This window comes from Gadus morhua, chromosome 2 (genome assembly GCF_902167405.1).
Source record: "Gadus morhua chromosome 2, gadMor3.0, whole genome shotgun sequence".
NCBI classification, from domain to species: domain Eukaryota; kingdom Metazoa; phylum Chordata; class Actinopteri; order Gadiformes; family Gadidae; genus Gadus; species Gadus morhua.
The window spans coordinates 5,890,646-5,913,233 of NC_044049.1; the positions used below are offsets into that span (position 1 = coordinate 5,890,646).

General features: G+C 46.1%; 4 protein-coding genes and 1 pseudogene across 4 annotated transcripts; 2 read left to right on the forward strand and 3 right to left on the reverse strand.

Annotated features, from left to right (window-relative positions):
- The first annotated feature begins 1,087 nt into the window (after nucleotides 1-1,087).
- Nucleotides 1,088-6,643, forward strand: LOC115559717 (heme-binding protein 1). Its single transcript, XM_030378773.1, has 4 exons — nucleotides 1,088-1,451; nucleotides 4,128-4,266; nucleotides 4,675-4,855; nucleotides 5,138-6,643. The coding sequence occupies exons 1-4, from the start codon at nucleotides 1,374-1,376 to the stop codon at nucleotides 5,313-5,315; spliced, it is 576 nt and encodes a 191-aa protein (XP_030234633.1). The 5' UTR covers nucleotides 1,088-1,373; the 3' UTR covers nucleotides 5,316-6,643.
- On the reverse strand, nucleotides 6,428-14,497 carry wbp2nl (WBP2 N-terminal like). Its single transcript, XM_030378749.1, has 8 exons — nucleotides 14,344-14,497; nucleotides 13,771-13,879; nucleotides 11,693-11,828; nucleotides 11,211-11,303; nucleotides 9,576-9,887; nucleotides 7,757-7,846; nucleotides 7,552-7,628; nucleotides 6,428-7,286 (listed from the first exon to the last, which is right to left on the reverse strand). Exons 1-8 carry the CDS (start codon nucleotides 14,400-14,402, stop codon nucleotides 7,230-7,232), a joined length of 933 nt encoding a protein of 310 aa, XP_030234609.1. The 5' UTR covers nucleotides 14,403-14,497; the 3' UTR covers nucleotides 6,428-7,229.
- Nucleotides 8,301-8,419, reverse strand: LOC115539511 (uncharacterized; annotated as a pseudogene).
- Nucleotides 14,498-14,872: 375 nt separating the features above from the next.
- LOC115559683 (zona pellucida sperm-binding protein 4) lies at nucleotides 14,873-19,336 on the forward strand. The gene is made up of 12 exons (XM_030378723.1): nucleotides 14,873-15,238; nucleotides 15,396-15,520; nucleotides 15,731-15,851; nucleotides 16,083-16,217; nucleotides 16,486-16,658; nucleotides 16,764-16,831; nucleotides 17,080-17,207; nucleotides 17,291-17,474; nucleotides 17,841-17,985; nucleotides 18,364-18,433; nucleotides 18,689-18,816; nucleotides 19,235-19,336. Exons 1-12 carry the CDS (start codon nucleotides 15,070-15,072, stop codon nucleotides 19,244-19,246), a joined length of 1,458 nt encoding a protein of 485 aa, XP_030234583.1. The 5' UTR covers nucleotides 14,873-15,069; the 3' UTR covers nucleotides 19,247-19,336.
- Nucleotides 19,333-22,484, reverse strand: rrp7a (ribosomal RNA processing 7 homolog A). Its single transcript, XM_030378761.1, has 7 exons — nucleotides 22,269-22,484; nucleotides 21,902-22,044; nucleotides 21,398-21,523; nucleotides 21,187-21,310; nucleotides 20,378-20,475; nucleotides 19,674-19,881; nucleotides 19,333-19,569 (listed from the first exon to the last, which is right to left on the reverse strand). Exons 1-7 carry the CDS (start codon nucleotides 22,330-22,332, stop codon nucleotides 19,484-19,486), a joined length of 849 nt encoding a protein of 282 aa, XP_030234621.1. The 5' UTR covers nucleotides 22,333-22,484; the 3' UTR covers nucleotides 19,333-19,483.
- Between the last annotated feature and the right edge of the window lie 104 nt (nucleotides 22,485-22,588).

Here is a 22,588-nt window from a genome sequence, read left to right on the forward strand (position 1 = left end):
ACAAACGCACACGAGGAAGAATCAGGGTCAGTAGAAAAGGCAGTGTTTAAGTGCCAATTACAGCCAATATTGTGACCTAAATCAGTGAGACTTGATGATCATGTCATTCTTCCCCCGACTGGGCACTGAGGTGCCAAGATAGAGGGGGTGAAAAAAGCAGAGCCGGCCTGTCACTCCCGATCAGACCTCCAGAGATCTGGGAGGATCCGCTTGTAGCGCTTCCTCCCCTGACGCTCTCCCCTCGCAGCCCCGCTTGATCTACTCCATGCTCCACGTCCCCCCCCCCCCCCCTCCCCCCTCTCTGTCCATCCTTCTGTTCCTCCCTCCCCCCTCTGTCCACAGCTCTGTCCCTCTCTCGGTCTATGTCCTCTCTTCCCACATCTGCCTATCCCTCTGTCCCTCTCTCTGTCCATCCCTCTGGCCCTCTCTCCTCCCTCCGTCCCCTGCTCGCACCATGTCCATCCCTCTGTCCCTCTCTCCTCCCTCTGTACATCCCTCTGTCCACTGCTCGGTCCTTCCCTCTTCCAGACAGGCCGCTCACGGGTCACTGCTGATGAACGCACCATCTCTCTAGGCCACATACAAACAGGAGCACACACACACACACACACACACACACACCTCTCAAGCACATTGTCTCTCTCATAAACATGAAGACATAACACACACAAGGGCAGACAGTGTCACATGCAGAGATCGAGAGAATGTGGAATAAAATGTATAAATGTTGTGCTCACCGTTTCACACGCACAGAGACAGACGCGGACGTGACAAAGTGAGAACGTAAGCGGCATGGAAGTGAGGTTCAGAAGTGTTTACTTTTTATAACGCCCCGTCACATACGAGCTTCTTAGAAACACCTCAGATGTAGGCTATTTTGAATGTTCACGATGCGCGCAGCAAGAGCTCGTTAACGAAGCAATTAGCGACAAAGAAGAAGAGGTGACAGCGGTTAACTGAGTCGGAAACAGGAACTAGACGAGTGACATGTCGAAGGGAGGAGGAGGAGGAAGAGGATAAGTGGGAGGAGGGGGAGAAGGAAGAGGATGGGAGGATGAAGAGGACTAAGGGAGGAGAATAAGGGGGAGGAGGAGGAGGGGGAGGAGTCTGCTTCCTGGTCTCCGGTTCAGCAGAGCAGAGAGGAGTCGTGTTCAGAGCATCTCCGTTCAGAGTCAAAAGACCAAAACATAAGAAGACTGAGGGGGGAGCAGGAAAGCTTTAAAGTATTTAAGCAACAAGGAAACTTATTGTAGGCTACTCTTTGTTTTCCGAAGTAATTTTAGTCTGTAAAGAACGATTGAAAAAGGGAATAAGGAGGAGCTGGAGGAGAAGGAGGACCTGACACGGAGCAGAGAGACCCGGGAGTAGACGAGATGTTCGGGATGATCAAGAACTCGCTGTTCGGCACCACAGAGGAGACGGAGTATAAACTGCTGAGCAGCGAGACCAAGGTAAGGACCGGGTCGTCTCTGGGGTCAGAGTTCAGGCACACTTCGCACTCGTGCGCGTGACCTTGCGGCTCGGAGTCCTGCACCCCCATCATTGATTTGATTGACAGGCCGACATTAATTGGTCGCGGCGCGTGCTTCTGTGACAGCGCGCGCTATACAGGTCAAACCACCCCAAGATGCAACACGTAAATTATACACGCGATGGCTCAAATGTGTATTTTCTTAACTTGCACCTTTGTGTAGGTCAGTCTGCGCGTATTAATCAGTGTTTGTGTCCCTATCCCCTGCCCGCGGGTGAAACGTAAAGGCAGATGACGTCACTAATGGCAAGGGCATCGCCGCGTATCTCCGTATGGCTCGCGCCAACCTCGCTCTTTACGTGCCGAGTTAATATTCATGCAAGCGCAATGAGAACGTTCCGGTGACGAGCAATTGGCATTTAGAGTCGACGTTTCGGCGCCCATTTGTATGTGTCTGCGTGTGCGTGTGTACTGTAGGTAGGGTTGTCATCGCATAAGTGATTCAATGTCATCAATAACTAATGTCTTCTGACATTACTACTGGCTGATCCCCTGGCTGTCAGGACACACACACACACACACACACACACACACACACACACACACACACACACACACACACACACACACACACACACACACACACACACACACACACACACACACAGATTGATTAATTCAATTAACTATTAATTTGTTGCTGGGTCTCAGGCCAAGTGGAGTCAATCATTCAGTGTGTGTGTGTGTGTGTGTGTGTGTGTGTGTGTGTGTGTGTGTGTGTGTGTCTGTGTGTGTGTGTGTGTGTGTGTGTGTGTGTGTGTGTGTGTGTGTGTGTCTGTGTGTCTGTGTAAATCAGAACCACCTGATCTCTTCAGCCACCCTGACACCCAGCACTCTTAATTAAAGCAGACACCCAATACAGGGGGACACAACCACACAGACAACCAAACACACAAGCACGCACACGCACGTCGAAGACAAAGGATGTGTCTGAGTGGTTGATCACCACGGGCGCCTCACCAGCTGTTTGCTGAGTGCAACCCGCAGTTGGAACTGTGGGGATGATAAAGTACAGTGCGAGGATGACGAGGCTGAGGAGGAAGGTGTTGATTAGGGTGCCAGCCACCCAGGGACAGTGACGGGGATAATTACGTGCTTCAGAAGATGCATAAGTTGGGGTTCCCTACCTGGCAGTGATTACATGGTATTAAGTCGAGGGGCTCCACAGCACCGCTAGAGATACCCTCCCTGGGAGGACAGCCAGAAACAGCTGCCCTGGACAACCGGAGCTCAGACTACTTGGCTCTTTAATCATTCTAGCAGACACTTTCATCCATTGTATCTTAACTCAGCTGAAGCTGCTGTAGGTAAGGTTCAACAGTGGTGAAGAGAGTGCAGAGAGTGCAGGGGAGAAAACGATTTTGAACAGTAACAAACTCCTTCATACCTTACATTTGTCATCCATTGAGAAACCTGCAAACTGTAATTTACAGGAAAGATGATAAGAGAATAGATTCCCTGACTGTTGAGAAATGAGCCAGGAACAATCTTAAAATATAAATGTCCTCATAAAAAGACAGATGCACAGTCAACCAAAACAGATATTCTCACAATACTTTTCACTCAGGAACACCAGATGGAGGGCTGTGGCGTTTTGAACAAATTACACTCTAATAATAGCTCTTAAATCGTACCTACAATACCTTTTAAATATGTAATAAAAGCTCTTAAATATTAACAACAGAGTTTAACCCAATATCATGATCTGTTCATGCACAAGGAACCTTTATCCTTCAATTTCTACTTCTTATGATCCCAGTCTGTCATAATAATGTACTTTAGTAGCCATAACAACCAGAGTAGATGGGGAGCAATAGTTAGTATAGTGGGTGGAGTCAGGGTCGTGTACGTCGCCAGTCTCCTGCAAATATGTGCACGACGGTGTGTGTGTGTGTGTGTGTACGTTGTATGTGTGTGTTTTTGTGTCTGTGTGTTTGTTTGTAAATGTGGTGTGTTTGTGTTGTTATGCAACAGCGTGCATATCCAGACCATAATAATCTTCAGTAAACTTGGCAGCGCTCTGAGCAAAAGAAAATGCATAAATATAAATCTACATAAATATGTTTTATCAGCCCCCTCACAGGACAAACACACACACCAATCCCCCTTGACATATAAATTTGCGCACACACAAACGCTGTCCCTCGTCATATAAATACCCGCACAAACATGCAGTCCTTGCCATATAAATACCTTCGCGAACCTCACACACACACACACACACACACACACACACACACACACACACACACACACACACACACACACACACACACACACACACACACACACACACACACAGTGTTTTTTGAGTAGGACTTGCATGGCTGCAGGAAGAGAACATGGATGAGTCAGAGGTGATTCATGAAGAACTCTACCTCTCTCTCTCTCCTGCATGTGGGGGGTAGAAGGACAGCAGATGAAGATAATGTATGTTTATGCATGTGCTTAAAGGACTACAAGTCTGGGTTTAGATTGATGCATCCTCTTTAAATCAATTTTTTACAATTTACACAAAAATCAGCCTAGCAGTTAGCATAGCATTGAGGCTACACTGGTGAGCCCAGCAGTGACTCCCTGCCTGTTTCTCCGTTAGGATGGCGTTAGCTACGAGATACGGCGCTACGACGCCGGAAAGTACGCGGCCATTTCGTCTGAGGGCCGCTCGTTCGACCAGGTCACAGCAGAGCTGGTGAGGAAGCTCCTCATGTACATCGGTGGCACCAACGACCAGGGTAAGCTACTCTAATACATATATATATAAATTTTTTATGAATATATATATATATACACATGTATATCAATATATATATATATTGATATACATGTATGTTTATATGTGTGCATATATATATACAGTATATATGTATGTATATATACTCACACGACTGTATACTATTAACAGTTGTACCGACTAGTGAACTATGTATGTGGAATTGATCTAGATGCATTTGCATCTGACCTGTAGAGCACACGTTTTATCAGAAATGCCACCCAGGAGAAAAACAAAATCGCCTTCAAACTACGAGAAACCTCCGGAAGCAGCCGAACCCTGGTGTTCGACGTAGAATTAGTCGTAAAGAAAAACGACAACACAGAAGCAGAAAGGAACACGGAGCTGTTGTGTTTGTATCCCCCTGAAGCCGAGGCGATGGGAACGGCGGCGCCTATCACCATCACCGTGTTCCCGCGGGACGACGGCGTCATGTCTCGCCGCCTGGTGGTGGGGATCCGGATCCCCATGGCGTACCAGCGCAGCCCGCCGGCGCCCAGCGACAGCGCCATCCGGATCGAGGAGCGGCCGGGCATGACCGTCTACGCCCTGTGAGTCTTCCTCCAGGACTTGGTTCTCCCCCAAGTCCCTTCTCTTTTTTCCTACAGGCGGAACCGCCCTGCTGTTCAGATGTTCTCCGAAACTTCATACTCGGTCGGCGACATCAACTCTGTTCCTGCGGGAAAGTTGGACCTTTGACGTGGTTTTCTCCCCCGAGCAATGATCCTTTCAGGCCAAACTGACTCCCAAGATTTACAGCTACAGCCACCAAGGATGCACTTCTTGACCCGAGTGACCCCCACGACCGCCTAACCTGTGCTTCCTGTTTCCAGTCAGTTCGGAGGCTTCGCCGGGGAGACGGAGTACCGGGCCGAGGCGCTCCGACTGACGCGCACGCTGGGGGAGACCGCCCCGTACCAGCGCAAGCAGTACTTCTGCTGCAGCTACGACGTGCCCATCAAACCGTACGGCCGGCGCAACGAGGTGTGGTTCCTGCAAGAGGAGCCGTAGGTTCTTCATCCACCTCAGAACCTCCCTTCCTTTTCCTTCTTCCTGTACCTGACGCCTCCCCCACACAACCGACAGTCGTCTGGGCCTGAATGCTGGATGGGTAGAGGGAATATTAAGGTTCTGGAGCTAGTAGGCAGATGTTCTCCACGATGGCCCGGTGATAGACACCGCCCCCTGGTGGGAGAGTTTAAAACATCTTTGCTGCACCACTCACACATAAACACCAGTACAGTCAGTGCACCCCCCCCCCTCCCCCCCAGATGAAATTAGCTTCGGAATCTTCTTATAATATATTTTTTAATCGTTTTTCTTCAATTATAAAAGGATATGTTAAAGGGTGCAGGTTTGGTAGGGCGGTAGATTTTAGTTGTTCTCTTCGTGGTTCAGACCCTGAAAATCAATCAATAGGCAAACATAAATTAAGTCTGCTGGCTGAGCAGCCGTCCTGGAGAGCGCAGAGCTAAAGGTCGGGTTACCGACTGGACTTAACCCGGTGCAACAGGTCAGATGTTGGGAACTAAATATTTCAGGCTATAGGGGTGAGGTCAGCCCTTTAGGTACTGCAGGTCTGAGGGCAGAGTATAGAGTTCACAGAACATCCTGCTCGGCCCGATAACAAGATATGGTCGGCCTGGAAACACTCTGAAACCCACTCTATACCGTTCTAGTTGTTTGTATCAAGTTAACACACGTTTTAGGCTTTTGTATCCATCCTGTCATGTTACATTGCACCACTTGTTTGAAAAAAGCACAAATGAGTTCTGCACAAAAACTAAACTGAAAAACTAGGATGTGAGCCATAGCCAGGTGTGAAGATGTTTAGTGTACCGTATATTACTGGCTTCTATGTTTATCAAAATCAAAGCAGTTACTGGTGAATACTTTGTATTGAAAAATGTTATTTATTATAATTATGAAATGGTGTTATGGAATACTTTGTAGTGTGTGATTTTCTGTGAAAATATGGAGTGTAGATATTCGTGAGAATATAATAGCCATTTACTTAATAAATATCTAGTTAGTATTAAGTGACTGTTTTTTCTTATATTGTGTTCGTTAAAGATTGTATTCGTTCAAGCCGTTACGCCTATTACATTAAACCAACACCAGTGGAAACTACTATACTTTTATTGTAACTTTTAAACATATCCAGTTAAGGAGTTAGAATTACAAACGAGCTATAGGGCATTTGATTCATTCAAGCAAGCCAAGATCCAAAATGGAGTTCCCAGAGCCTCAGTGACCGGCTCCATTAGTTACCTAGAGCGGGCTTTTAAGGGGAATAAGCTAACCACTTTCAGACATCTTCTCACAGGTGGAACACGAGAGATACATAGTACCCCTGAGTGGGGTCATGACCGAGTGTAATTACAGAGTGGACAGTTCTGGTTTCAGCCAGGCTATGCATTCATGAATACAATAGAGGGCACACACAGACAGACACACACTCGCACAAACACACACACACACGCACGCCCGGGGCATGATTGTATAATATCATTTACAATGCTGGTTGTGGTAGTTTGTGTTAATAAGCTTGGGAGTATCTGCTATGAAAGGTGTTAGCATTTTGTTTAAAAATACATTCTTCATAATGTCCGCATCACTACAAACTTGCGGATAAAGAAGCTCTCGGCAAAACAACTGAACATTTTCATCGAAAGCTTAAGAACACTTGGAAAATGTCCCACTCAACTTCAAACCTTAATAGACAAATACGGAAAAGATTTGGAATGAATTCCGATACCAAAGTGGAAGGATAAAAGTCAGTCCATTATTTTTGATTCCGGAATATCACTAAAGTCCGCCATGTCTTGGATTGGTCGCACCACAGCAGGTCTGCACTACAGAAGGAGGTCACTGTAGAGGTTCCATGGGAGAGAAAAGTGCAGGAAAACAGCAGACTGCGATTGGTTAGTTATTCTTCTTCTCTGGTGCTCCGGGGTAAGGTGCGTAGGGAGGAGGCTGCTCCTGAAAGAACACAAACCAAAATCAGTGTCTAGTACTCTTAAATCGGTATCTAGTATTCTGAACCAATACCCTGTACTCTCAACCAGTACATAAACACACAATAATGAATAAGCTACTGCCACGAGACATCGAATAATTCAGTCCAACTGATTAAATAGAAAAAAGTGTTAGAGGGAGGTATATTTGTAACAGTGTACTTGTTGTAGTCGTAATAATAATATAGAGATAGAGAGATAGTTAGATAAAGAGAGAGAGGACTGCGTACCATGGGCATGTAGACCTGGTGGGGGTCAGTGGGGTTGTAGTAAGCCCGCCCAGCAGCCTCCATTGCTTTGGGATTACCTAAAATGAAGGGAGTGTCAGAGTCAGAGTCAGAGTCAGACAGACAGACAGACAGACAGACAGACAGACAGACAGACAGACAGACAGACAGACAGACAGACAGACAGACAGACAGACAGGGTACTAACCCGGTGTGGGTGAGGGGGCGCTCCAGTTCTGGGGGGGTCCAGGGTAGGCGGGGGGAGGGGCCATGTAGGCGGGAGCAGAGGGGTACACACCTGGAACACACAGGTAGTAATAATAATAATGGATTGAATTTATACAGCGCTTTTCTAGACACTCAGACGCTTTTAGAGGGAAGGGGGAACCTCACTAACCACCACCAGTGTGTAGCACCCACTTGGGTGATGCCCGGCAGCCAATCTGCGCCAGAACGCTCACCACACACCAGCTTGAGGTGGAGAGTGAGGGAAATAATGAGTCAGCCAATTATACAGGAGGATGATTAGGGGGCCGGATTGAATGAGCCTGGTTGGGCCAGGACACCGGGGAAACCCCTACTCTTTGCGATCAGTGCCCTGGGAACTTTTATGACCTCAGTGAGTCAGGACCTCGGTTTTACGTCTTGTCCGAAGGACGGCACCTTCCACAGCACAGTGTCCCCGTCTCTGCACTGGGGCAGCGTGAAGGGGCCAGAGGGAAGAGTGCCACCTATAGGCCACCACCCGACACCACTTACAGCACCTGGTATTCCCAGGCGGTCTCCCATCCAGGTACTAACCAGGCCCGATCATGCTTAGCTTCCAAGATCAGACGAGATTGGGCGTGTCCATGGTGGTAAGGCCGTTGTACCATTAACAATAGCACTAGTTACATGATTGTTAATAACACAGGCAGAACCATTAACTACTAGGGGTGCAACGGATCACAAAGCTCACGGTTCGGATCTGGTCACGGTTTTTGAGTCACGGGTCGGATCATTTTCGGATCAACAACAACAATAAAGATAACAAGACAAATGTGACTTTAAATAAAATCTTCAACTGTGTAAAAACAAAATAAAGTGAAAAATTAAGTAATAATCCTGCTTCCTTTAAGCATGGTCAATATTAAAAAAAATTGCAATCTGAGGCATTATTCCTTCTTCTTTTTAACATGTATAGTATAGTAAATAATCCCTAACCCTGGATTTACAATTCAGGATGTCTGCATTGCCTGGGGAGAGTTTAGAGTCTACACTCTCCCCAGGCAATGCAGACATCCTTATCTTCTTTTTTTTAGTTTGGTAGCGAAATACAGTTTCTGTGGTGTTTTATTTGGCATTTTGTTAATCCATTGATTTTGGTTGGGAGACTCATTGCTCATTGCAAGGGAGGTTGGTTGTAGTCTTTTCGCTCGGTTCTAACCCTACTGTTGATACGGCGAACCGAGCGAAAGACTACAACCAAACAGAAACTGTATTTCGCTACGATACTTGATGAGGTTGTTAATACCGGAATTGTCCTCTAAACACGCGCTGATCACGTCAACGCACAACTTTTTTTTTTTTTTAATCAGCCGATCCGCGGATCACTTGCGTCCCGAACCGTGATGGTTGATCCGTACGGATCACGGGAAACCCGTGAACCGTTGCACCACTATTAACTACTAGTAAGAATATTGGTCGTACCATTAACTATAAACACTACTCTGATTAGAATTGATGCAGGCAGTACCATTAAGTACAAGTACAACTTATGATTAGTAGTTGACCAGTTAAAACCTTAACCTACTAGTAATACTAGGATTAGCAGTAATGCAGGTAGTATCGTTAACTGCTGTTACTACTTATGATTAGTAGTAGTATGCGCCATAGGTACTATTATTACTCACACTAGTACTAAATAAATCATTATTACCATTGCATTACTTTAGTAGTTACTTTCTACTCTTAGTATGATTTGATTTGACATGAGTTTGGATTCCGTCACATCCAGTCATGACAATAACCAATGAGGGGCAGTGTACCGGCAGCGGTGGTGGGGAAGGGGTAGCCCATGTTCCCATGGGGCGGAGCCTGGTAGAACCCGTTGGGCTGAGGGGGCGGGGCCTGGTAGAACCCGTTGGGCTGAGGGGGCGGAGCCTGGTAGAACCCGTTGGGCTGTGGCGGTGGAGGTTGGTAGAATCCATTCTGTTGAGGGGGGGGAGGTTGGTAGAACCCGTTGTGCTGCGGCGCTTGGGGGTAGTAGCCTGGAGGAGCGGGGGTGAAGCCGTTCACCCCCCCGGGGGATGGGTAGCCAAACGACGGCCCGCCGGGTTGTGCCGCGGGAGGGCGAGACGCTGAAACACACAGAACGGCAGGGTGTTAGATTAGTGTAGCAGTTAGCCCAAAGGTTCTGGGTACCACCCAGGGCAGCCTAGCCTGTAGGCATCCTAGAGCAAGAGGACCCCTAACACGACCTGGAGGCCTGTCTCTGTACTGTCCAACCCCTACCTGCTCCTGAATGACCCGTCTCTGTACTGTCCAACCCCTACCTGCTCCTGAATGACCCGTCTCTGTACTGTCTAACCCCTACCTGCTCCTGAATGACCTGTCTCTGTACTGTCTAACGCCTACCTGCTTGTTAATGACCCGTCTCTGTACCGTCTAACCCCTACCTGCTCCTGAATGACCCGTCTCTGTACTGTCCAACCCCTACCTGCTCCTGAATGACCCGTCTCTGTACTGTCTAACCCCTACCTGCTCCTGAATGACCTCTCTCTGTACTGTCTAACCCCTACCTGCTTGTTAATGACCCGTCTCTGTACTGTCTAACCCCTACCTGCTTGTTAATGACCCGTCTCTGTACCGTCTAACCCCTACCTGCTCCTGAATGACCTGTCTCTGTACTGTCTAACCCCTACCTGCTTGTTAATGACCTGTCTAACCCCAACCTGCTCCTGAATGACCTGTCTCTGGACTGTCTAACCCCTACCTGCTCCTTAAGGACCTGTCTCTGTACTGTCTAACCCCTACCTGCTCCTTAATGACCTGTCTCTGTACTGTCTAACCCCTAGCTGCTCCTGAATGACCGGTTACTGTAATGTCTAACCCCTACCTGCTCCTTAATGACATTTCTCTGTACAGTACAACCCCTATCTGCTCTGATCTGTATTCAATGTAAATCACTGAGTGGCTAAAAAGTAAACAGTAACACCGTGGTTGAAGACACCATGTCTTCATTGATAAAAGAATCCATTGACTACTTCGTCATTAGGATTTGATCATCATCGACTCATTACATCACTGAAGCGTCCTCTAGGATCAAAACTCATTGCTCCCTGACCCCAGACATTACACTAATTATGTTAAGAAGAACTGGTCATCAGTATTGAAGTAGTGAAGAAGAGGTGTTGGAGGTCAGCCTAGGAACAGGTCTGGGTCTATGAGGACCAGGACTAACTCTAGACCAGGTCTATGAGGACCAGGACTAACTTTAGACCAGGTCTATGAGCACCAGAACTAACTCTAGGACAGGTCTATGAGCACCAGGACTAACTCTAGGACAGGTCTATGAGCACCAGGACTAACTCTAGGACAGGTCTATGAGCACCAGGACTAACTCTAGGACAGGTCTAGGTCTATGAGGAGCCCTAGGACCAGGTATATGTGGAGGTACCCACCGTTAGTGGCCAGTTTGAAGAGGTGCTGGCCCAGCTCGATGGCTCCCCCGCTGGTGAAAGACATCTTGAAGCTGGCCCTGCCCTCCCAGCCACCTGGTTCATCACACACACACACACACACACACACACACACACACACACACACACACACACACACACACACACACACACACACACACACACACACACACACACACACACACACACACACACACACACACACACGTCCCGTTAAATTGAATAATACACATTCTGAATAAAAAAGAATAATAATATGTTCATTAATAAAAATATTATGTGTAAGAATATTGGATGCCTTAACCCTCCCAGCTCCTTAATGACACATATTTGAAAAAAGCGTCTGCTTAATGAATATAGAGTATATCAATTGAATAAAGAGAAGGGAGGAGGAGCAAGGAGTGAGGAGGATTGAGGAGGATTGAGGAGGCGGGGAGGATTGAGGAGGCGGGGAGAGGACTCACCGCCGGGTTCAGCCGACACGGTCCCCTTGATGAAGTTGGCAGCGAAGACGGGCTGCTCTATGCTGCAGCCCTTCATCAGGTAGTAGGGGAACATGCAGGAGCCCAGGCAGTCCTTGTTGCTGGACACAAACACCAGCTGGAGGGAAGACAGGGGGTTGTGTTTACATACCCTGTATTTACACCCACTTCTTCAAGTGGGGGTTTTGAGATTATATCCAGGACGTGAACGAAAAAATATATCAGTAAATAAATTGAAACCTAGAAAAAAAAAAGTTGTATTCACATAAAAAATAATATAATGCTTGCATCATTTGCGACACAAGGTACATCTCACCAACGTGCACTTAGGTAGTCTAATTGTTGCGTGTAATCTTGCATATTTGACAAACTGGACAGGCTTATTATTGCATTACAAGGTGAAAGCACAAGCGTCTTGTGGCTGAATTATAAACTCACACATTCATGAGGTGGATCTGAACCAGACTTGTCGGCCTGCGGGCCGAATCCGGCCCAATACCTCATTTATACATTTTTTTTTTAATACTTACTCCCACAATGCAACCCGTGAAATTATGGCATCCTGCCGCTTGATTGCAGTGTTTCCAAATCTGCGTTTATCTTTAAGAGTTTACTTACAAGTGAGAGAGTTGAAAAGATCTACAAATAATCCCAAAATGTCCTAGAGAGAAATGTATACAGAGGGAAGGCAATATAATGAAAGATGGGGAAGCGAATACATAGGGTTCTTTGTGCTTCAAGGAGAAAAACAGGTATTTTTCTGTGCTACGAGGCAGTGTCAGTGAAATAGGAATACAATGAACACGGAGCCAAGTATTCTAAATTTAGCCTCAGTGAAAAACATAAAATTGTCCAAGAATTAAAAGGCAGACTGCAATCACAGCAGAATACGTCTACAAAAGCTACAGCCCAAAATGATGCAGCAGTGAAAGCTAGCTTTATTGTCGCTGCAAAAAATCCCCCGAGCTACCAAGCTTACATACATTTTTTAATTTATGTAATAGCATGTACAATATTTGTACACTTGAATAAGTAATAATCAAATGCAGACAGTCATTTAACAATATGTTAAGGAATAGTTACAAATTCTATATAGTCTTACAGTTACAACCGGCCCTTTGAGAGCAACTATAATGCTGATGTGGCCCGGGACGAAAATTTGTTTGACATCCCTGATCTAAACGTTGGACTGCACGAATGAGCTGGACGAATGAATGGAGGAAGTTTAAATTATGGAGGATTGTTAACACTGGGAAGACATTCACCACCCATCTCCAAGCTCTTCAGGTACACTTTAACAAGTAAACAGCCGCAGAACAATATGACTGGGATACGATTTCTCGACACTGACATACATGAAAAACGTACATGCAGAAGAAACAATACAGCGACTACTAAACGGGGAAGATCACCTTTCTTAGTAGACCGTTTCCCACCATCTCATAAGGTGAGTTTAACTTTACTTATATAGGCCTACTTTCACTATCATAAACAAGAACATTTTAGGATTATGGCTATCAGGCTGTTGTGTCCTTTATAATATCAAAGTGTGGTGTCCATGAATAGGCTTATTACTGTGTGTGCACGCAAACGTTTTCATGGGACAACAACCTCCAGATATCTCTGATTTTTGGGGGGTCAGTTTGGGAACCCCTGCTGTAGATTGTGAGTTAAGAGTGTTAAGGGCTGATTACGGTGATCCCACGTTCAAGCAACGCAAGGGGGTTAAGGACCCCTTACGTCCTTGCGGACCCTCCTTGTTTCCGCTGCAAGGGTCAAAAATTTTAACCTTCCCACGCAGCAGCAAGGGCTGTGACTGGTCCGCTTACTAAAACCCGACGCAGAACCATTAAGGTTCACGACTGCGTCATTGTGTTGCGTGAACGTGGGCCCATAATCAGCCCTTTAGCGTTAGTCTAAGTTGTGAGTTGTGGGAGTTAATGAGAGTAAGAGCTAGCATACACTGTAAGAAGTTAATGAGAGAGTAAGCATTGCCTTTAATGAGTTCATGATAGTTACCTTTAGCATACCCTGTAGTGAGTTAATGAGAGTTAGCTTACCCTGTATGGTGTGAGGTAAACAGAACCCTTCTTGGTCCCCTTGAGGAGATCAGTCTTACTGCTGACATCACTGAAGGAGAGCTCCACATTCTTACACTCCCTCAGAACACTGATTAGGAGGAGAAGGAGGAGAGGAGAGGAGGCAAAGAAAAGGGAGAGGACAGGGAGGCGGAGATTTACTTCATGTTTAATTTGATGTAGCCTATATAGTCACTAAAGGCAACAAAAGAAGCTATTACGAGTGGCTTTTTGTGTGTGCGTGTGCGTGTGATGACAACATGTCACCAACCCGTTGCCCAACATGTACATCATGTTATAGTTAACTGTTGTTTCCACAACATCCCCACCACCATCCACACACTAAACGTAACGTGATGTTATACATCCGCTCATGGACTCTCTTGTTCCATGTTGTGACGTGGATGGCCTCCCAATGACAACTAGCAGTAGCATGAAGCTAACCTCACAGCAGTTTATATCACAGGTTTATACGACATGTAAGACTGGCAGGAAGCTGGTCAAAAGTTAACCGCTATCCCGGCTGAGCAGGAAACCGTCCTGTCGTCCACCTACCTCTCTCCGTTGTGTACTAGAACTCCGCCGTTTTGCGAGTGGTTTCGATTCAGCGACATGTTGTTTACTGCGGCGCTCCTTCTCGTTACCGAAACACCGTCAACACCCTGACGTCACCACGTCAGCTGTTTCCCCGTCTCGTGACGCGTTCGGTAACGTCCTGAAAGTAGGTCGAAACGAAGTTAACCCATTGCTGTTTTGAAGTATTGCGTTATCATTGCAAATTAAATGCTCTGCTGTCCATGCTTTTTTTCTTTTTCAGTTGGTGTTAATGTATGCGGGAAAAAAATAGGATTTTCACTGAGAAACATTTATATTGGTCATTTCGTTTGTTCTGTGGTTGCTCAATATGTCATCTTATTAACATAATGACATTGGGAATTACGATGTTGTCCAGGTTATATCCGACGTGGCTCGCCCTTGGGGAGAGAGAAACACACACAATTATGCAAACATTGTATTTTCTCTATGCCTCAAGATAGGTTAACCCACACGCACATTCATTTTATTAAAATATGACCTTTAGTTAATTTCTTGACTGGTTTAACCTCAATAAGGAGAGAATATGTAATAAAACATTCAATTGACCAACGGAAACATGGTATCCGGTGCATGAGCCTTCAACCAATTAACGCTAATTGACATCCTCACGTGACTACTGCTTTAAGTAAAAACTGGAGAAATAGAAAATCATCTTATAAATTCTAAAACTAAAACATATACAAAATGAAATGCTGTTCAGTACAAATGTCAGTGCTACTGTTGACTGTGGGCGGCTGGTGTGTATCCCTCCACGACCAGGCGACCAGGGAAGCTCTCCCTAAGGTCGCCTGCCTACGCCGAAGGATCCGGGCTGTATTTGGACCTCTGGTCCGGACTAACTTGCAGGTGAAAGGTAAACACAACCGTTTCACTCACAAACAGGACGTTGTTAAGTCTAGGGATTAAATGGTAGGCCTAATGAGAATGTTGAGCTTTAGGATGTATTAAACACTGACCAGAATAAAGCCATAGGTCGGAACAAAATAATTATAAACCTGTCCTCCTTCCAGACAGTTCAGGGGCCAAAATCCCGGTTCCCGAGGCAGAGGGGCCCTGCGGGGTCCGAAAGTGGAGAGAGAAACACGGTCGCGTGTCCTTCTACAGCCAGTACGACAGCTGCTATGTCCAGATCCAGGTAACGTGTGTGCCTAACTAATCTTGAGTGCGCGTGATTAACCGAGGGTTTGCTGGTTTACTAGGTGTGTGTGTGTGTGTGTGTGTGTGTGTGTGTGTGTGTGTGTGTGTGTGTGTGTGTGTGTGTGTGTGTGTGTGTGTGTGTGTGTGTGTGTGTGTGTGTGTGTGTGTGTGTGTGTGTGTGTGTGTGTGTGTGTGTGTGTGTGTGTAGGGTAGCTCGTTTCTCGTCCCGCTCGCGGTGCAGCTGGAGGGAGACGACCGCTGGATCGGTGTCAACATCAGCTGCCCGCGGACCAAGAGGCACGCGGCCTCCCCCATGCCCACACCCACGAGTGAGTCGAGCAGCAATTTGCAAGAATCTGAATGCAAATATTACATAATAATTTTAAAGTTTCTATAATTTAGCCCGCTGTCTCTGATTGTAACCTTAACCTCACTTTTAAAAAAATCGATTTTCGTTTCATTATTTCAAATTATTTGATTCAAATGCACATGACCGCACTCAAAATGTGTGGACTTCTTTTTAACTATCAATGTTTGGAGCATCTTGTCTCCGTTTCCAGTGTTACCTGGGAGCTGTGACCTGGACCCTGCTATACGCATGCCCTGTGGCCCCCTGGCAGTTTCCATGGAAACCTGTGGGCTTCTGGGATGCTGCTTTAATTCCCAAGAGGATGTTTGCTACTACAGACTCAATGGTTAGAGACTTGTGTACCCATGATGCAACAGAAGCCTTCAAATTGGGTTGCATTCAGGTATCTAATTAAAGTTGAACCTAAACAGTTTAACAGAAGCCTAATTTGTAGACGTTGGATTGGATATGGTTGATGTGGTTAAGCCTATCACCTATATAAATGTTAAGACCAGAGTAAGTAACTGGAGGAAAGCAGTGCATCATGGGGGATTGTAAAGGTCTGTAGTTTAAGAGTAGACCATCTGAACCTGCATCTCCATCAACTGCCACAGCCTGTTCCGTGGACGGCCATTTTGTGTTCTCGGTGGAGGCGACGGACACGATGCCTCGGCTGGACCCCCGCACCCTGTGGGTCAGGGGTCATCCAGACTGCCTGCCCGCCGTGGCGACAGAAGACGTAGCCATCTTCAAGATCCCTACGACAGCATGTGGCGCCGGGATGAGGGTGAGGAGCGCCACTCCCCCGCCCCCGCTGTCGGCTCCTTTCATGTTGCCTTTGGTTACCCTTACATGTCCCCATGACAACACGCTACTATTTGTTTTGTTTTAGTCCAAGGGAGACCTGCTGATCTACGAGGTGGCGGTGGAGTCACAGCAGACCGACCGTTCCCCTTTCAGGTGGGTAACCATGGTGATGCTGAATGTACCTGGTAAACAACACACCAGTACCTGGGAGGTAACCATGGTGATGCTGATTGTACCTGGTAAACAACACACCAGTACCTTGGAGGTAACGATGGTGATGGTGCTTTCGCTCGATAACGCCACATCCTTACTAGCTAGGTAACCATGGTGATGCCGACGTCGATAGTTGACAGCCCACCTGTGCCAGGCAGGTGGTTGAGCCCCAGGTGTGTTGTCTCCAGTCTGCAGGTGAAATGTGAGTATCCTGCCGCTGAGCCTGCGGCCACTTTGCGTTCCGAGAGCATCATCGTCCGCCCTACACCAACGGTCGCCATTGGAACCATCGGAGTCCAGATGAGGATCGCCACAGGTACGCTCTGTCTGAAGACCCTGTAGTCCAGCCGCGTTGAGTTGTGTTCATGTGTTTCTCTTTGTGTGGTGTCCCCTCTCCAGACTCCTCCTTCTCCTCCTTCATCAGCGCCGACCAGCTTCCCGCGGCGTTCCAGCTGCGCTCTCCCATCTATGTGGAGGTGTCTATCCGGCAGCCGGCCCCTGAGCCAGGCCTGTCGCTGCGGGTCCGGGACTGCTTTGCCTACCCCACCTCCCGAACCTCCGTCTGGAGGCTGCTCTACGACGGGTCAGCCGCCCTGTCAGTCATAATGAGGCGGGACTTCCTCCGTCCTTAAGGGAAAACGTTTGGGATACAAGATGGAAAAAAGGAGAATACCCTCGAGGAATGATAAAAATAGAATATGAAGGAATAGGATTGGGGCGTATACAATTCAAACATTTGGCATTTGATTGGCTCTGGAAATGGCTGCAGGCAGAAGGAGCTCACACTAGTGTCAATCAAATTGCATTGAAAATCGGAAATGCTGGTATCTTTCCGGTTCTCTCTCCCTTTTTGCCTTTCTCTCCTGGTCTTGATTCTCTTACCTCCTGGTCTATCTCCTGCTGGTCTTGACTCCTTGTCTCCACTCCTGGTCTCTCTCTCTCTCTCCAGGTGTCCAAACCTTCTGGACCCTCTGAGGAGCTCCACCCCAGTGGACTCCCAGGAGGGAGCCGGCACTCCCTCACAGGTCCGGAGGTTCGACGTCAAGACGTTCGCCTTCCTGGACCCCCAGACTGGCAAGCCCAGCGAGGAGGAGGTACAGGAGAACTCCTAACATTTGCTCCACCTGCTTACTGCAAAGATTACCCCCGAGGCCCAACTCTGGTGTTAATATGCAAGCACCAATCTACATTAGCGAAAAGTTCATGCAACAGATTGGTTATGTAAAACGGGGGGGAAAAAGTAACTTTTGCCACCGTTGGGGCAGAGCTAGGAAGGCCATTTCCCATGATGCATTAGAAACAACTCATTGTCTGGGTAAAAGATAATCTAGTATATATTGGATTTGAATGTTGGTCTTGTATTGGGTTAGAAGTTGAATATAATACTGCAGTTTAGGACTCATTTAAACATGGTATCGGTGAGTACTCATCTTCTATGTACCAATACCTCCTGTTCTCTGTATTGCCCTCAGATTTACTTCTACTGCTGGGTAGAAATTTGCACAGTGGCAGCTGAGTGTGCACAGCCATGCACCATCGTCTGTGAGTCTCTTAACTCTTCCTCAGACAAAGAAACCAATGAGCCTTTACTCATGCACCCATCCCTTACCTCAGCAAAACACCTTACCTTAAACATCCCTTGTCTCAACTCTGTCCTTAAACTGATCTAAAACACAATGAACACCAACCTCAACTAACCCTGATCATTTCAAACTACCGAAATACCGTATAAGTGGTTAACCAGAAAGTTCCAGATGGAACTGGTCCATCTAATGGTAACGGGTTATGTTCCCCTAGCCTCTGAGGCCAGACGGAGGAGGAGGAGGGAGGTCTGGTCCGACTTGGCCCAGCTGGTCTCGCTGGGACCACTGCGGTTGGGACGCAGTGACGTCGACCCTGAACCCTATGTACCCATCATAACAAAAGTAAGACCATTAAAGCCTGTACCCATCTGAGAAGCATGACACATGGAATATATAGAGCAGTACATATCGGAGTCTGTGCTGCTTTCTGGGATAGCAGCTGTGTTTGAACACTAACGCCCTGTCGTTTGTTGCTCAACTCAATTGTTGGCACACTAGGTTTTCAAGCAGGAAGTGTTGCCACTTTGCATGACAGGTTTGATTGGAATAATTTGTGTTTAGTATTCTCTGTCATGCATTGCATTCAATTAACTTTGAGTGGGGACTTATGAAAGCGCTGGACAACTGCTTGTGATTTGTTCAGACCAAACTGTTGTTCACGCAAAGTTGAACAGACGCTGCTGATTTCCAGAAACAGATTTCCTGTCACTTCTGTATTCCCTGTGAAAGCCAGGTAAAGTGTGTCTGTTTGGTCCCCCAGTGTTCCAGGTGACCTACAGTCTAGGAGTTGCAGGGGGAGTCCTGCTGGTGGTTCCACAGAACCCACACAAACCCCTAATTAAAGATCTTATACCAATGTTGATTCACTGCTCATTTTATTTCATCTCTTTCCACGACTTGGTACTCAGTCGACATACAAAAACATTGCGTTGTTCCACACACACCAGTCATTCATGAACTCATAGAATACTACTCGGAGCCCAGCTGTGTGGCGCGAGCTCCTGCTCTACTAGTAGGGTCTGAATTTCCTCTGTGCCCTCAGCAGCGATATCCTCTGTTTATCTTCCTCAAACTTTTTCCTCAGATCAGCAATATCTGAAAGAGAAGTTAAAATGTACACCTCAAACCACCAATATCTAATAAATAACATCCTAATACCATTATTCCAACAATGCATTCTGCCCGGCAACAAGACTCACGTTCTTTCTGTGTGTTCCTGTGCTGCCAAGTGTAGAAGTTCAACAGCTCCTTCCTCTTCTTCTTCCTGATCTCCTTCTGCAGAGACTTCTGATTGGCTGCCTCACTGTGGGGGCGGGCCTTGGTGCCCTTGTTTCCTCTCGTGACCTTCACCCAACCCTCCTCATCCTCTTTCTGTTCCTCTGCCTCCTCCTCCTGCTTCTTTTCTTTCTGGAGAAAGGAAGTCAGTGATTGGACCGATGTTGGGCGTTCTGAGAGACTGCGTTCCCAATCACGGCACAGAGACGTAGGATGGGTTTTGGATTTGCACACACATCAAAAGTCGGGAGCCATGGTACCTGCAGTTTGAATGCATATCCGCTGAACACTCAACAATATTATGGTGGCGCAGCATGCCTTGGTTACAACAGTGCACCTGTTAGTATTTCCACAAGACGCTATATGGAGGGGATGAAAACTGTTCTGGATTTGGCCTACAGACTCATCCTTTCTTACATTTGTCAGGATGAGGAAGCTTCTTTCTGCTAGTACGAGGTGTCTGACACTTAACTTTTCATTATTAATAAGAATGTAGATTACCTGGATAAGTTATTTTTAACCTACTTCTACGATCCTATGTACACTACCCTAGTGAAACTTCAACCTATGTACACTATCATTTCATGTAATAACTCAATGATATGACAACAGGGTGGAGAGTCCTCACCTCCTCCTTCCTCAAGTCGTAGTCAGTCATGAACGCATCGACGGTCTCCTGGAGCTTCTCTGGCAGGATGATTGACTTGCGGTACTGCTCGGCCCATTCTGGAAACAACAGCTCAGTGAGTTTGTACTGGGTAGTCTGGGGGTAGTTTCAGCTGTCTACCTGTAGGCATCCTAGAACAAAATGCCGGAAGCCCTACCTGCAGACCTGTGGTGTAAGGTGTTAAGCCATCCCATTTTGTTTTTGCAAATGTAACATTGGTGTCCAATTCATGTTTTTATAATATTATACACGATGGAATACCTTTTTCTTTTTAGGCTCAATTTTAAAAAATAATAATTTCATACATAAGTGGTGTAAAAAGACTAGACTATTGCCATCTAGAAAGCTAAATAATTAATTTACACTGTCCCTCTAAAACCAAATTAATGAGCATTTTAACCAATATAAAATCGAATAGCATGGCACCAATTAACAATATATATATTGGGTTGAGTAAATGCCTTATATTCAAATATGATGCACATTTTTTACAATATTGCGGTGTAGTTCTGCCAAAGTGTTGTAGCCGTAACCAAGCAGAAGCAGTTAATCAACTGCTGTTGGCAGGTACAATGTCAAACACTGTACCGTCTCTTTAAAATAAAGATGTATTAAATATTGGAAAACTACAATGTAATGTAAAGAGTTGATCCAGATGATCAAGAGTTCAGAAATGTCAGAAAAAGTATATAAAATATTAAATTGTTTCTCAAAATATATAAAAAGATGCTTCATGTTATGAGGTAAAGTGGGATATAGCGTTGACTTACTCTGCAAACCGGTTGTGACGGGTTGCTTCTCTGTGCTGATGACCAGGGGGAAATTGTGAGGGTGAGATTTAGCCAACTGGATGCTCTTTGCTTTTCGAAAAACAATGTAAGCCACTTTAAAGCCCTGCAAACAACCAGAGACAATATTGAGTGAACTGAAAACGAATACAACTGACAATATACTATCCAAATTACAGATAGACGCACCTACCTGTTTCTCTGCTGGTTTGAAGATGTTTGATAGCTTGATCTCAGGAACCGATGCAGTACCGGGTCGGTCGCTGAGCTCGACGGACACGACGGCGCCAAACCTAGAGAAGATCTGACTCACCACGGCCTGACACACACACACACACACACACACACACACACACACACACACACACACACACACACACACACACACACACACACACACACACACACACACACACACACACACACACACACCTTAGGTCAGAGCTCCATAGATAGATGTATTACTAAAACGTCGTACCAACAGACATAATATGGCGGAAGACAATATAACGGAAAAGGTTGAAGTTTATGAGACAAAATAAGAAAGAATAAGCAATTGATACATATTCAGAACACCAACTTATTAAGATGATCCAACTCATTAAACCAACCACATTACAGCATCTCTACTTTTTAGATTGAATTATTGAACCCTCATCACAGCATGTTTTTCATTGTTAGACGGTAACAAACAGACCTGTGAGCAGTACGGAGGAACGTTGAGGACGAACAGAGTCTTGTCCAGCGGTCGGTGTGTTTTGGCCTCTACTCGCACCCGGTGCTCCTTCACATATAACTTGTGTTGTGTATCAGACTCTGCGCTGAATTTTAAGGACAGGACTGAAGAAAACAATACAAATTGACATCCGTAACAATTTTATATTCCGCCTATGAAGAATAATCTCTTGAATCGTTTTTAAAAACCAATCCTTAAAAATAAGGTATCTGCTGGCAGGGATGATGCTCGCTGCCACGGAAATATCACGGCATTTCATATGTTTAATGTTATTTCAGTTATTACAAGTTATAAGATGAGGGCAATCTGAATCTTATGAAGTTATTACCTGCAAATCCACCAGGAATAATACAAGCATTGCCAGCGCCGTGTTTCTTCGTGGAAGGCGCCATGTTTTTACGGGACAACACGCCGTCGAACAGGAAGTGCGACTTAAACCTGACGTCTTCTGGTAGTTGTAGTTTTTACAAAGCAAATCAAGCAAAGATTTGCCTCGAAACGACAGAGTAGAATTCAACGTCTGATTACATTATTTGGCCGATAGATTAATCAAGGAACTTCTGCCCAATAACTTTCCACATCCGAATCAGAGATACATAATTTCATTACTCAACTATTAATTGGTGTCCTTAATGGCACATTTAGTTC

Excerpts from the sequence above, each read along its gene's own strand:
- wbp2nl (XM_030378749.1), bottom strand. The coding sequence starts at position 14,402 with ATGTCGCTGAATCGAAACCACTCGCAAAACGGCGGAGTTCTAGTACAC. Across the intron at positions 13,880-14,343 it reads CTAGTACACAACGGAGAGAG|TGTTCTGAGGGAGTGTAAGA; the intron begins GTAGGTGGACGA and ends CCTCCTAATCAG. Across the intron at positions 11,304-11,692 it reads CGTGTCGGCTGAACCCGGCG|GTGGCTGGGAGGGCAGGGCC; the intron begins GTGAGTCCTCTC and ends GTGATGAACCAG.
- rrp7a (XM_030378761.1), bottom strand. The coding sequence starts at position 22,332 with ATGGCGCCTTCCACGAAGAAACACGGCGCTGGCAATGCTTGTATTATT. Across the intron at positions 21,524-21,901 it reads TTCCTCCGTACTGCTCACAG|GCCGTGGTGAGTCAGATCTT; the intron begins GTCTGTTTGTTA and ends TGTGTGTGTCAG. Across the intron at positions 20,476-21,186 it reads CGTCACAACCGGTTTGCAGA|AATGGGCCGAGCAGTACCGC; the intron begins GTAAGTCAACGC and ends TGTTGTTTCCAG.
- LOC115559683 (XM_030378723.1), top strand. The coding sequence starts at position 15,070 with ATGAAATGCTGTTCAGTACAAATGTCAGTGCTACTGTTGACTGTGGGC. Across the intron at positions 15,521-15,730 it reads GCTGCTATGTCCAGATCCAG|GGTAGCTCGTTTCTCGTCCC; the intron begins GTAACGTGTGTG and ends GTGTGTGTGTAG. Across the intron at positions 17,475-17,840 it reads TGGAGGCTGCTCTACGACGG|GTGTCCAAACCTTCTGGACC; the intron begins GTCAGCCGCCCT and ends CTCTCTCTCCAG.
- LOC115559717 (XM_030378773.1), top strand. The coding sequence starts at position 1,374 with ATGTTCGGGATGATCAAGAACTCGCTGTTCGGCACCACAGAGGAGACG. Across the intron at positions 1,452-4,127 it reads TGCTGAGCAGCGAGACCAAG|GATGGCGTTAGCTACGAGAT; the intron begins GTAAGGACCGGG and ends TTTCTCCGTTAG. Across the intron at positions 4,856-5,137 it reads GGCATGACCGTCTACGCCCT|TCAGTTCGGAGGCTTCGCCG; the intron begins GTGAGTCTTCCT and ends TCCTGTTTCCAG.